This window comes from Anser anser (assembly GCF_964211835.1).
Source record: "Anser anser genome assembly, chromosome: 3".
In the NCBI taxonomy this organism is placed as follows: Eukaryota; Metazoa; Chordata; class Aves; order Anseriformes; family Anatidae; genus Anser; species Anser anser.
Window position 1 is genome coordinate 40464977 of NC_139722.1, and position 13273 is coordinate 40478249.

At 42.8% G+C, this 13273-nt stretch overlaps 1 protein-coding gene across 2 annotated transcripts in view; it reads right to left on the reverse strand.

Moving 5' to 3' along the window:
- Window positions 1-13185, reverse strand: part of MDN1 (midasin AAA ATPase 1) — a 98717-nt gene extending 85532 nt beyond the window's left edge. For both annotated transcript variants that reach the window (XM_083831500.1, XM_083831499.1), the window contains exons 1-6: window positions 12995-13185; window positions 7604-7830; window positions 6757-6981; window positions 5508-5615; window positions 5226-5421; window positions 598-807 (exon numbers count right to left, since the gene is read on the reverse strand). In XM_083831500.1, the coding sequence (XP_083687626.1) occupies window positions 598-807; window positions 5226-5421; window positions 5508-5615; window positions 6757-6981; window positions 7604-7830; window positions 12995-13093 (1065 nt within the window). In that variant the 5' untranslated portion in view covers window positions 13094-13185. The remainder of the gene's footprint in view (window positions 1-597; window positions 808-5225; window positions 5422-5507; window positions 5616-6756; window positions 6982-7603; window positions 7831-12994) is intronic.
- Window positions 13186-13273: the final 88 nt, after the last annotated feature.

Here is a 13273-nt window from a genome sequence, read left to right on the forward strand (position 1 = left end):
TCAGAAAACTAAATATAAATCGAGCCAAACAATATTAATAAACTCAAACTCACAAGTACACAAATCCAAAAGAATGTGAAGCTAACACCAGAGTTGAAGATATTTCTACAGGTAAAGCTAGATCCCTATTCTATAACTGCAAGCATCCTCATAGGGTCTTACTTCATTTTATCTTCACCAAAAAATAACTGGGATCAGATTAAACTGACAACAACCCATCTACACATGGAAATCAAAGTGTCCATACAGCCTTTGGCAGCAGCTTCCACCATTTTCAAATCAATTTTTGTCAAGCTTTTTTTTTTTAAAAAAATACAAAATCAGTGGAGCTCTTCCACATAGGAAAAACAGTGACAAAACATAACTTAAAATGGATCAGGTACATCACAATTACGTGCAGAATTTACATCATAAATTTGAAGAAAAATCAGTTAAGCTTCATTATTCTTATCAATAGCCAGAGCAGTACTACAAAGAATTGGGGGCTGTGAGCTCCTTAGGGGAAGAGTTAAATTTCATCTCATTAGAAAAGCAAGTCCATACTTTAAGTAAAAATAATGTCTGATCATTGGACCATAAAACAATTTCATCAGTTACCTTACTATCAGTTTGATCCCCAAGTTGGACTTTTAAAATATGAGGAGGCTTTGTTCTTCCTGTAGCAGCTGCTAAATATTCAATTAAAGAAGTTTTGCCGCATCCTATTGGTCCTTCTAATAAAACAGGACTTTGAAATGCTACAGCAATAGCAAGGTTTTGAAGATTTGTGCAGGCAGATTCAACCAGAACAAAATGGCTGGTGTTTTCCTGTTGGAACATAAAATTTGAGTTACTACACTTATTTTTTTTTTTAATATCAGTTTTTACAACACAGAACAATTAGGAAAGCGAGTATGATGACTAGAAAATTTTGGCCGGTAGATATGTCAACACACATCAAATAAAATAAAGGATTCTAGAGCTATGGACTATAAAGAATGTATTTAATGACAGATATTGGTGATGTGGCTCTCTATATTAGAGTGTTTTGATGTTGCGGAACTTGAGGCTGGGAATGATAGGGTTGAGTCCCTATGGATTAGGATCAGCGGGAAGGCCAACAAGGCAAGCGTCCTGGTGGGGGTCTGTTATAGACCGCCGAACCAGGATGAGGAGACGGATGAGGAGTTCTACAGGCAGCTGGAAGAAGTTGTGAAATTGTCAGCACTTGTTTTCATGGGGGAATTCAACTTCCCAGACATATCCTGGAAGCACAACACAGCCCAGAGAAAGCAATCTAGGAGGTTTCTGGAGAGCATGGAAGATGGCTTCCTGACGCAGCTGGTTAGTGAGCCTACCAGGGGAGGTGCCCCGCTAGACCTTCTGTTCACAAACAGTGACGGACTGGTGGGAGATGTGGTGGTTGGGAGCTGTCTTGGGCAGAGTGACCACGAAATGGTAGAGTTCTCTATTCTTAGCAAAGTCAGGAAGGGGATCAGTAAAACCGCTGTCTCGGGCTTCCAGAGGGCAGACTTTGAGCTGTTCAGGACACTGGTTGGCAGAGTCCCTTGGGAGGTGGTTCTGAAGGGCAGAGGAGTCCAGGAAGGCTGGGCACTCTTCAAGAAGGAAATCTTAATGGCTCAGGAGCGGTCTATCCCCACGTGCCCAAAGACGAGCCGGCGCGGAAGACGACCGGCCTGGCTGAACAGAGATTTGTGGCTTGAGCTCAGGAGAAAAAAGAGGGTTTATAATCTTTGGAAAAGAGGGCGGGCCACTCAGGAGGACTATAAGGATGTTGCGAGGCTGTGCAGGGACAAAATTAGAAAGGCCAAAGCTCATCTGGAGCTCAATCTGCCTACTGCCGTTAAAGATAACAAAAAATGTTTTTACAAATACATGAACATAAAAAGGAGGACTAAGGAGAATCTCAATCCTTTACTGGATGCGGGGGGAAACTTAGTGACGAGAGATAAGGAAAATGCTGAGGTGCTTAATGCCTTCTTTGCCTCAGTCTTCAGTGGCAAAACCAGTTGTTCTCTGGATACCCAGTACCCTGAGCTGGTGGAAGGGGATGGGGAAGAGGATGTGGCCCTCACTATCCACAAGGAAATGGTTGGCGACCTGCTACAGCACTTGGATGTACGCAAGTCAATGGGGCCAGATGGGATCCACCCGAGGGTACTGAGAGAACTGGCGGAGGAGCTGGCCGAGCCGCTTTCCATCATTTATCGGCAGTCCTGGCTATCAGGGGAGGTCCCAGTCGACTGGCGGCTAGCAAATGTGACGCCCATCTACAAGAAGGGTCAGAGGGTAGACCCGGGGAACTAGAGGCCTATTAGTTTGACCTCAGTGCCAGGAAAGCTCATGGAGCAGATTATCTTGAGGGTCATCACGCGGCACTTGCAGGGCAACCAGGCGATCGGGCCCAGTCAGCATGGGTTTATGAAAGGCAGGTCCTGCTTGACGAACCTGATCTCCTTCTATGACAAAGTAACACGCTTAGTGGATGAGGGAAAGGCTGTGGATGTGGTCTACCTTGACTTCAGTAAGGCTTTTGACACCATTTCCCACAACATTCTCCTCAAGAAACTGGCTGCTCGTGGCTTGGACTGGCGTAGGCTTCGTTAGGTTAAAAACTGGCTGGATAGCCGGGCCCAGAGAGTTGTGGTGAATGGAGTCAAATCCAGTTGGAGGCCGGTCACTAGTGGAGTCCCCCAGGGCTCGGTACTGGGGCCAGTCCTCTTTAATATCTTTATCGATGAGGGGATCGAGTGCACCCTCAGTAAGTTTGCAGATGACACCAAGTTAGGTGCATGTGTTGATCTGCTCAAGAGTAGGAAGGCTCTGCAGGAGGATCTGGATAGGCTGGACTGATGGGCTGAGGTCAGCTGTATGAAGTTCAACAAGGCCAAGTGCCGGGTCCTGCACCTGGGGCGCAACAACCCCAAGCAGAGCTACAGGCTGGGAGATGAGTGGTTGGAAAGCTGCCTGGCAGAGAAGGACCTGGGAGTATTGGTTGATAGTCGGCTGAATATGAGCCTGCAGTGTGCTCAGGTGGCCAAGAAGGCCAACAGCAGCCTGGCTTGTATAAGAAGCAGTGTGGCCAGCAGGTCTAGAGAAGCGATTGTCCCCCTGTACTCGGCTCTGGGGAGGCTGCACCTCGAGTACTGTGTTCAGTTTTGGGCCCCTCGCTACAAGAAGGACATGGAGGTGCTCGAGAGAGTCCAGAGAAGGGCGGCAAAGCTGGTGAGGGGTCTGGAGAACAAGTCTCATGAGGAGACGCTGAGGGAGCTGGGATTGTTCAGCCTGGAGAAGAGGAGGCTCAGGGGCGACCTCATCGCTCTCTACAGTTACCTTAAAGGAGGCTGTAGCGAGGTGGGGGTTGGTCTGTTCTCCCACGTGCCTAGTGACAGGACGAGGGGGAATGGGCTAAAGGGGAGGTTTAGGGTGGATATTAGGAAGAACTTCTTTACTGAAAGGGTTGTTTGGCATTGGAATGGGCTGCCCAGGGAGGTGGTTGAGTCACCATCCCTGGAGGTCTTTAAGAGACGTTTAGATGTTGAGCTTAGTGGAGGACTTGTGAGTGTTAGGTCAGAGGTTGGACTAGGTGATCTTGGAGGTCTCTTCCAACCTAGACGATTCTGTGATATTAAAAGTGATTTTTATCAAAAACCTATTATAGGTGAAACATTTAATATAGTATACGTATAATTTGTTCCCAGAGTTCACACTACATTGACAATACAGACATAGTAACTATTCAATCATTGCATTCACATCAGTCAAATACAATTCGCAAAATAAATGAAATTAAGTCATCAGAATGAATCTCAATCACAGAAAAAAATAAACAGCAATTAGACTCAGATGATGCACGTATGAATACAAAAACTCAAATGTTGTATTTCTTTCTTTCTGCACAGGCCAAAGAATAAGATCATTAAACTCAATACATGGAGGGCAGGGGAGATAAGTTCGGTAGAATTTTTGCTTTATTCACGTTGCAATGAATACATTTTATTGAACAGTGATTTATCAATATGACAGATACGCCTCAAATATATTAGTGACTGTAGGAGAGTAAAAATATCAGCATATGGCACAAAAACTAGTGCTTTTTTGCCAAAAGGCACAAAGAAGAAATCAAAATATATACGGCACTGAAACCAAATAGAATCTCTTGTATTTAAAATTTGATCATTTGATCTTCATTTCAAATAGTTTCATGTATTTCTCCTGTAACAATGCTAGTTTTTAAGAGTATCTGTGTTCCCTGACAGCACAATTGCAGCAGCAATGACACACTATCATGCAAATAAAAACCTAGCTACACAGCTCAGTTTCCCTTGCTGCAATGAATTCCAAACCATATCGTCAATGCTATAGTTAAAAAAAAATAAGTTACAGAAGTTAGGGGGGGAAATGGAAAAATTGGGAGGAAACTGCTCTCATTCTTCTGCTACTCAAGAAATTCTCAGTATTGGTAGTTTTATTTCATCTTTGTCATTCATTTGTAGATGTGTTGCAAAAATAGATAGCAATACTCAGGCTAATTAAGAGCTGAAATTTTGCCTACGTGATGAAACCAGTGAAGAACACTGACTGCAGCTACAAAGATGAACCTGAACAGTTTGAGATGAATAGCATCTCAACAGAAAATAGGTTAAAAAGATGTTACTTACTGAAACATTTATGCATTCGATCAACTTGCTAAAACTGTAAGGCACTACATTCTGTGTTATGCTTCACTCCAGTGAAGCGGAGAAAATAAGATCTTGCTTACCTCTTCTCCCGTTTCCCTGCCTTCTAGTAGAGTAATAAGCAGCCTTGTTTGCCAGTGTTTTAAAGTGTGAACTTTGAAAAAAGACTGTTGATAAGATCCCTATGTAGCACAAAACACTACCTCATGCATGTAAAAACCACATCAGCTCCTTGCTTTACTCAGCTGTGGGTAACTTGGAATGGAGACACTATACAAGGCTGACTATTCTCTTATAGCATGTTCTTAAGAACTGTTATAAACAAAATTAAATGAACAGGACTATATATATATTCACTGCTTCATTCCACTGCCATTCCACCTTCTACGCAGTGCCAGTATTATACATCACTAGATTACAGCACACATTAAAGGAGATAAAAATTACCCACTTCAGTATCATTTAAGCAGGAATAAAGTTAAAGTCAGCTCACAGCATTTAGGGATCCTTGAAAAAAAGGTACAAACTTAACCCTTGGTTACATACCTGCTGCTCTTCAGAAACAAGCTGTAGTCTAGGCAGCACAATACCACATACAGCTACTACACTTGCAGACAGGTCATCTGATACAACATGTCCTTGTTTATATTGCACTTCTTTCTCCTTTTGCCAAAATGAGGAGTCTGGATTGGCCAAAACAAGGGCTTGTTCCACATTCTGCACTTGAGATTCTTCTAGTAGCCTGTCAAATCCATATCCATGTTTATTAATTCAGCTGAAAACCATCCACAAAAAACAAGCAGTGTTCAATATTTAAAGAGTTCTTACTTCAGCCTGAAATGCATCAGCTCCTCAGGATTGAAGATCTTCTTCAGGAAAGACAATTTATGTTCATCATTCATGCATGTAACCAGAGCAAGACAGTTTGAAGTATACCTAAAAATTTTATTTTAAAACAAAACATGTCAAAACAGTCTTAAGAATTTTAGTTTGACAACTGTCACTTGCAAATCAAAATACCAGTTTTGGAAAAACATACAGAAAACTTTCTCTGCAGAAATTGGTATGCTTAAAATTAGTAGTATTAATCTTTTTTTTAAAAAAAAGATCTTTCTGAGATTTTTCTAGAGAAAAGCAATTATGTCATGGCATACTGTATCATTAACACACCAACTTGCTAGCTTTCCTCTGAAAGACTGAACATTCAACAGAAATACAGTAAAAAACAGCACTTTCCCAAATAAATGAAAGTAAACGTGTAAGACAATGAAAACCAAGTTTTGCCTGATTTTTCTTCTCCTGCCATTTTCTGTTCTTTCATGATATGTCTAAAATAACCTTAATACACTGAACTCAAGACTCGGTGCCGAAAGAAGCAAACAAATTCCAAGTCTTGGCTTCATAAAGCCAAGCTGTCTCGCAATACGAGAAAATTTAATAGAGATCATAAATATAATTTTCATTTATTATATCACTGCTTTTACCTTCCAAGAACAAAGCTTTCAATGAGCTTGGGAAGGTTAGAGGGAAGGGGTGCAGGGGCAGGGTGGTAGAGTGCTCCCAGAAGATTGGTTCAGGACAAAATTTACAAGTCTGCTCATTCACTTCAGATTATTACCTGAATACCAGGAAAATCCATTCCAGCCAAATTAGTCATCCTATTTCTTTTTCTAAGAATATCTAAACTCACGTCATCCTGGCTGATATACTTGACAGTACTCTTCTTCCTGTCCTTCCTGAATTAAGTATCTTAGTTTAAAATAATGAGTTACTAACACAATCTTTTCTTCTTCCAACAGTACAGAAGTGATGTTTCACCAAATTCACCACTTCTCATGAATCCAACTTTGGTAAACTCCAGTTATTTTAAAAGATTATCCAGACTGTAAAAATCCAGAGCTTGAAATGTGCCTGAGAACTAACCTGACAGATCACCACAGCTTACAACAGATAAAAGAATACATACAGATACCATTGTCACAGATTTTTCTGGTATTGTCTGGATCTTTTCTCTTTGCACACAAACACTTCAATACAATTCAAGATATAGGCATGTCTTCTCAGTAGAGAAACTTACCAACGGACTAACGTGTCGTGACTCCTTAGGAGTGGAATACATACGCTCCAGTCCCATAATTCCCGGAAAATTGACTGTTCCTTCTGTAAAAACCTATAAGCTGCTTCCATGAGGTCACGTAACTTCATTCGTCTGCGCCCATATCGGACTGTGTTTGCATCTGAGCTCTCCAGAAAAAGCCTCTGAAAAACTGGTGCTGTGTTCTTAAAATATCTTAAAGCAAATCTTCATATGAAAGAGAAAGAAAGAGAGAGTGATGGAACACAGATATCTAAGCCAGAGCAGAAGAAAATAGCCACTAATGTTTTATTTCAGAGGTCCGGAAACATTAATTGATGGCATAGCTTGAATTGAGGTTTGTGTTTGACTTTGTCCATGCCTGAGAAAGATAACCAGTTTAGCAATCAGCTGTCAACAGATACTTCACCTTATTAGAGATCATTATTTGATTAACAAGGAGAAGCATTTTTTTTGGTGAAATCCCTTTGATTTCTCTTGTTTACTGAGAAAGTAATACTGATTTCCACTTAAACAACTTTGTATTCTACTGGCCTACAGGTCTAATATAAGATACAGACATTTTGGTTGTTGGCAGTTTTCAAGCCAGCTGTTGTTTTGCTTTCACTCTGATCGAATAATGATGAAAATCACATTAGATATTATCAAACAGTTTAAATAAGCTGTGTTTAAGACTTGTGCTTTCTGGGTAATTCTTTCAATTGAAAAGACCTTTGTTACTGTGGGAGACAATCCAAAGCACTGTAACACTGCCTCATCACCAGCAAACACTGACGTGCACGCACTCCGTAAATTCAAACACCGCACAAAGCGACTCTGCGCTACTTACGGCAAAACATCCGGGTGGTCAGCAACCAGCTTGCTCATGGCTACACACAGCCTTTCATGCCGATCATGGTTGATTTGGCCACCAGCTTTAATGGCTTCTGCATTTCGTTCCAGCAAATCCAACAAGATTGGTCGAAGCTGACGGCCAATTAATAGAGTACATTCTTTATCCAGTAATAACTGCGCTAAAGTATCCAGGATGCACTGCCGGTCCTGCTGAGTCCAAGTCTAGAGGAAAGGAAGGTAGGAACAGGTTAAACATGGAATGATTTAGACTTTTAACTTCAGAACAATTCATGCGGGATTCACAGTGAATTTTACAGGAACAAATCTTCCAGAAAAAAAAAAGGGGGAAGAGGCAAAATTCACAGTACTTACTCGATACAGCTCTCCATAGTTTAAGAAACAAGGGAAACAGAACATATGATATGAAGAATAACAATAAATAGGAATTACAAAGAATTATAAATTCAAGTTTTCAAAACAATTGAGCTGTTACTTCCATATCAGATGTAATTATGGTGAATAATGACAAGAAGCATGTATTTACAGTTTTGAAGTTGAGATTTTTTTTTTCATTTTTCTTACTTTTCTATAAGAGCAGTCCCTTAGTGCAAAACAAAACATTAGGCTTTAGAATATACGCAGAACAGATTCTGATCTGTTGTAGGGAAAAATAAATCACCACCCCACACAAGGAAACACAATCTTCCTAACTTTGTTACTGACAAGGCACAGGCAATTTTTGCTGCCTTTAAGCTCGTCTTTGGTCTTTGACCTCATGTTATTACGTAAGCACCGTTCCACTCCCATGATGTTCAGTGCATGTAATTCTGATTTGTGAAAAATCAGGATTAAAGATTTGCACTACAGTTGCTTTGCTCCTAACTTTGACCCTCCACTCTCCCCTTCCTCACTGACCAGGCAAGCACTCATCCCATCAAGATGATTTTGTTTCCTGGCAAACAGCAGTAAACACAACCAGGCAAGGTAGCTTTCCAAACATAATAGTCACTTACTGAACTCCTACAGAAACATTCTACAATTCACGTGGTGACATTTTAGCTAGATGTGCTGTCAATTTCTGCCTTGCCCAGGCTTTTGCTATCTGTGTAAAACCTGTGGCCATGCAGGGATGGTTTCCTTGTTATCAGAGGTCCTGCACACCGCTTTTGAAAGGTGCCCTCCTATGGTTATACCACCACTGACATCTTTTTAGAGCATGTATACACTTGTTCAAGTTCTTCGCATCTCCTCCTGAATTTGAAAAAAGACAATCCCTCATTCAGCACAGTTTTAAGTCAGGGAAGCTGCAGTATACATCATACACATTAAAATGACCACATTAATCACAAGGTTTATTGTTTGTTTTTTTTAAACATGCTGTGTTTATTTTTCTGAAAAGACATAGGCTTATCTTCCTCTGACCTATCATAGCAGCATCAAAAGTAAGTGACGTTTAAAACAGAGCCGAAGGTCTGCGTTCATCACAGAGCAAGCAAGAAGCTGTTCATTACTGGGGATCAGATTTTGAGTGGCAAAGGGACTGACAAGCTGTTAAAAGGAACATGGCTCAAAAGAATAGAAGATAAACTTCACGGTAAAAAATAAAAATTACCTTCAGTTTCCAAATCAAATACATCTTTGGCTACCCACATGAGGTACCAACAGGGTGCTTAATTTATTAACCAGAGCTTTCAGTAACAAATAAAAGGAACAAATAACACTAAAACAGTAAATAAACTGTAAATGAACCGGTCTGATTCAGTAACGTTCTGTAGTTACATGACTACCCTGCACCAAATCCATTAGCAATTTTGTGAGAGCAAGCAATTTTAAATCATTCTGTACAGTACCCTTAGGACATATAAAACTGATCAAAAACCTGATCACAGTGGAAAAATTCTCATTCCACAAAGAGACTGTCTGCTGGATTTCAGAGCCTCTCAGAATTTAAATCAAAAACCTTTTGGAAAAGAGTAATACTGTGAGAGAGGAATTTTAGCTACCACTGATTTCCTGAAATACACAACTTTTTTAGTCAGTAGCAAAGGACAGCTGATCGGAAAGCGTTTAACGTCAGTGTTCAAATCCAGGACAGCAGATCTGTGCCCGCAGTCCCAAACAGCTGATACAAGAAAGCATCGCGAAGGCCTGACCCTCCAAATACCCAACAAATGCACGTGTCACGTAATATTACCGAAAGAGGCAATAAAGAGAAGCCCAGCTAGGACTGAGAGCTGGAATTAAACAAGACTCTGACTGCTCCTCCAGCAGCACGTCAACCTGCACAGCACATTCAGTCAGCACTCACAAGAAGCCTTTATTAAGAACTAGCTGAGTCCAAAACCCCAGATTCAGAAGGGAAAAGATCACAGCAAGGTGCAACCCGAGTCCCCAGGAAAGCCACATCCCTGATGACAGCTTGCAGGAGTCCCCCCAGTCACACTGCACAGGTTTAACCCTGGGACTCTTCTGACATGGGGGCAGGGGGCTGCACATTTAAGTCCCTCTTCCCTGCCAACGCAGAACCACGTTCCCTCAGGTCAGGTCTAGTGACCTGACTGCACAGCAGTACGTTTGGCAAGAAGATCCAACCTAATCCCCCTGCCAAAGTCTTCCACTGGGAGAGAAAATTGAAGGGATTTTCTGCATTAGCACGCTTGCTAGATCCGGGATAAGAGGAGCAACAGAGAGATGTGGATATAGGCCAAGAGAAAACAGAGCTGGACCACTTATTTTGGCAGCTCTCCAGGTCAGCAAGATAAAGGAAAGCAGGAACCTGCACTCCTCTAACCCACATGCCTCAAAAACAATGCATAAATAAATGGCAGGTGGAATACACAGTCTCACAAGAAGAGGGTGCTAACTTCAGCTACCTGCAAAACCAGAGAGAACTTCCTCCTCCAGCGCTGTGCAGTCAGCACAGATTGCCACGCACAAAAAACCACCAGAAATAAGACATGAGAATACACGCTGAGACAAATGCAACGTACCTTCCCTTACTTATAGGGTTACATCTTCGAGAGTTACATCTTAAAGCTTAATTAAACTTTCAAACAAAAAGCTGAACCACATTTTAGGAAAAAACAGCCTGCCTTAGCTGTCAGGACATCAGGACGTTTTTCTGACATACAGTGAGTAACTTTTTTTTTCTTTTTTTAAGAAAAAAAGGTACTTTTTGCTATAAAATACTAAGAGTAGAGGACTATAAATACAAGTTTGGAACTATTATTAAAATAGGTTTCACTTTCACACAGAAAAAGAGAAAGGCAAAACGAAGGACGGCCAGCCAAAACAGCAACAGACTGGAACGGGAGATGCGGAACAGAGTGCCCGAGAGATCCCTGGTGCCCTTCAGACGGGTCCGTAGACTAAGCACCGGAGACACCCTAAAGGGTCTGTTCATTAATTTTTATCTTTCAGTATATGCACAGCGCTTAAAACTGTGAGGGATGTGAAGGACAGAAAAGGATAAGGATATTTTTTCATTAAGTTCCCTTCCTATGAGTTTTTTACCTTTCATATTAATGAACAACTCTACCAAAATCACACCATCACAGAGAGCCAGAAGCGTGCACATTTGCACACAATCTGCATTTCCAATTCTACATATGAAGGCGTTCTGGATTTAAATAAATCACTGGTACTGCACCAAACCAAAAGCACAGTCCTCGATGGTATACCCATATGCCACTCTAAATTTGTATCTGCCACAGTAAAATACCAAACCATTACTGCAGCTGTGCTAATGGAACAGATTGCATGTAAAAAAATTTAACATTGTGACTTAATTTTTTTTTTGGAAGTTTACTTACAAGCTTTTGAAGCGATGCAACGCAATACATAGTTACTAGAGCAGTGTCAGTACGTATGAATAAACCACTGATATCTACAAAAACTGAAGTTCTATTTCTGAAAAACTTCAGCACACAAATCCTTCCACTTACAACCTACTGCTTAGACAGTTTGCTTTAATTAGATAGAAAGAAACAAATGAAGGCTGTCCTAGAGAACTTTTTGTCCCATTTTCCTCATTAAGAGCACAGAAATTTGCTGTACCTTTGCAGAGTTAGTGACATATTAATATTCTACATAAAAGGCTCTATTTCTGCTACGTACTAAAGGACAACCTTCCGTCACCACACGAAGAGCATCTTAGTACAAATCTCAAAAGATTATTCCTTACTTAGGTTGTAGGCAAGTTCTGTTAGGAACAATTTGTAGAATATGGAGTAAATAAGACGACAGGAAAACATAGTTAAGAGAAAACACACATTCTGGAAATCTGGAGCTAAGTTACATACAAAGCAACTGGTAAGAAAACCAGGTAAAAATAACAGGAGCCTCTAGTTGTTTTGTAGCAAAACAAGACTAACATACAACTAAATACGTAGCTTTAAAGCTTGAAAATAGCAATTTGGTTTTCAAAAGAACACGCCGTTGTTCCGGAAGCTCTGCAGATAATCAGTCTTCACCAATTTCCAGCTGTCGAGACATTTAAACCCGAAGCGCCTCCCTCCCAGCTGTTGCCAGAGGGCACAGCCCCTTTCGCAGTGTCAGAGCTCGGTGGCTCTGGGTCACCCTGCTCAGCACCTTTCCACCACCTAGCACAAATGCTCAAATACAGGAATGAATACATTCTTGAGTTAACTCTACTCTGATCCCATGATTTGCAGGGGAAGAAGGAAAAGGCACCTGCCTACCGATGGAGAACCTCGATTAGCAATATGAAAGTTTTCCCCAGCTGTAACCAGGAGACAGCAGCTTGAAGTGAAAAAGCCAATATTCTGAAAAAACGTGGTAACTTCAGCTTTCCCCCTTCAAACAGCTGGGTCATTTTCTCAACACTGGAAAGAAAACGTGGCCTTGAAGAAAACAAGGAGTCCTAAAGCGCAGAGAACCTAGGGGCCTCAAAAGCTGTATCGTGACGAGGACTAGCAGCACGATGCCTGACGTGCCGGTATCTGGCTGTAACACCTTCAGGTGCTCCACAGGCACAACGGAGCAGAGCCTCGCCTCTCCCACACGCCAGACGCGCAGCTCGCACAAAACCCCACGCAGCGAGGATGTTTTCGCCGCACCGCCGTGCCCAGAAAGGACCAAACCCCCAGCAGACCCCCCCCCCCTTCCCACCCCAGGGGCAAAGGGACAGCGGGCGGCCGGGGGCGGGGGACAACGAAGCCGTCACAACCCCCCCCTCCCAAAATTTCGCTGCCTCAGGGGTGCTGCGCTGGGAAAGCCGGTGCCACGAAATGGCGGCGCGGCGGGGAAAGGGGGGGAGAGGGGGTAAAATGGGGGTCGTGAGGGGGGGAAATGGGGGTCGTGAGGGGGGGAAATGGGGGAAATAGGAGGGGGAAGGGGGGTCCGGGGGGGTCACGGCAGCACTCACCGGCTTCGCCAGGAACCTGCCGAGCTCGGCGCCGCTCTTCTCGCTCCTGCCCGCCAGCAGCTGCAGGGGCTGGGCCAGGGGCAGCCGCAGCGCCGCCATCTTGTTGTTGTTGGGGGGGGGGGGGGGGGGTAACGGCACGGGGGGGAAGGGAGGGGGGGGGGTCGTGCGCAGCTACCGGCGGCAGCCACGTGTGGCGCGGAGCGGCGCGCTTCCTCTGCTCCGTGACGTCATCCGGCCGCGACGTCACGTGTCGGGGAGGGGAATCACCGCCCACCGCCG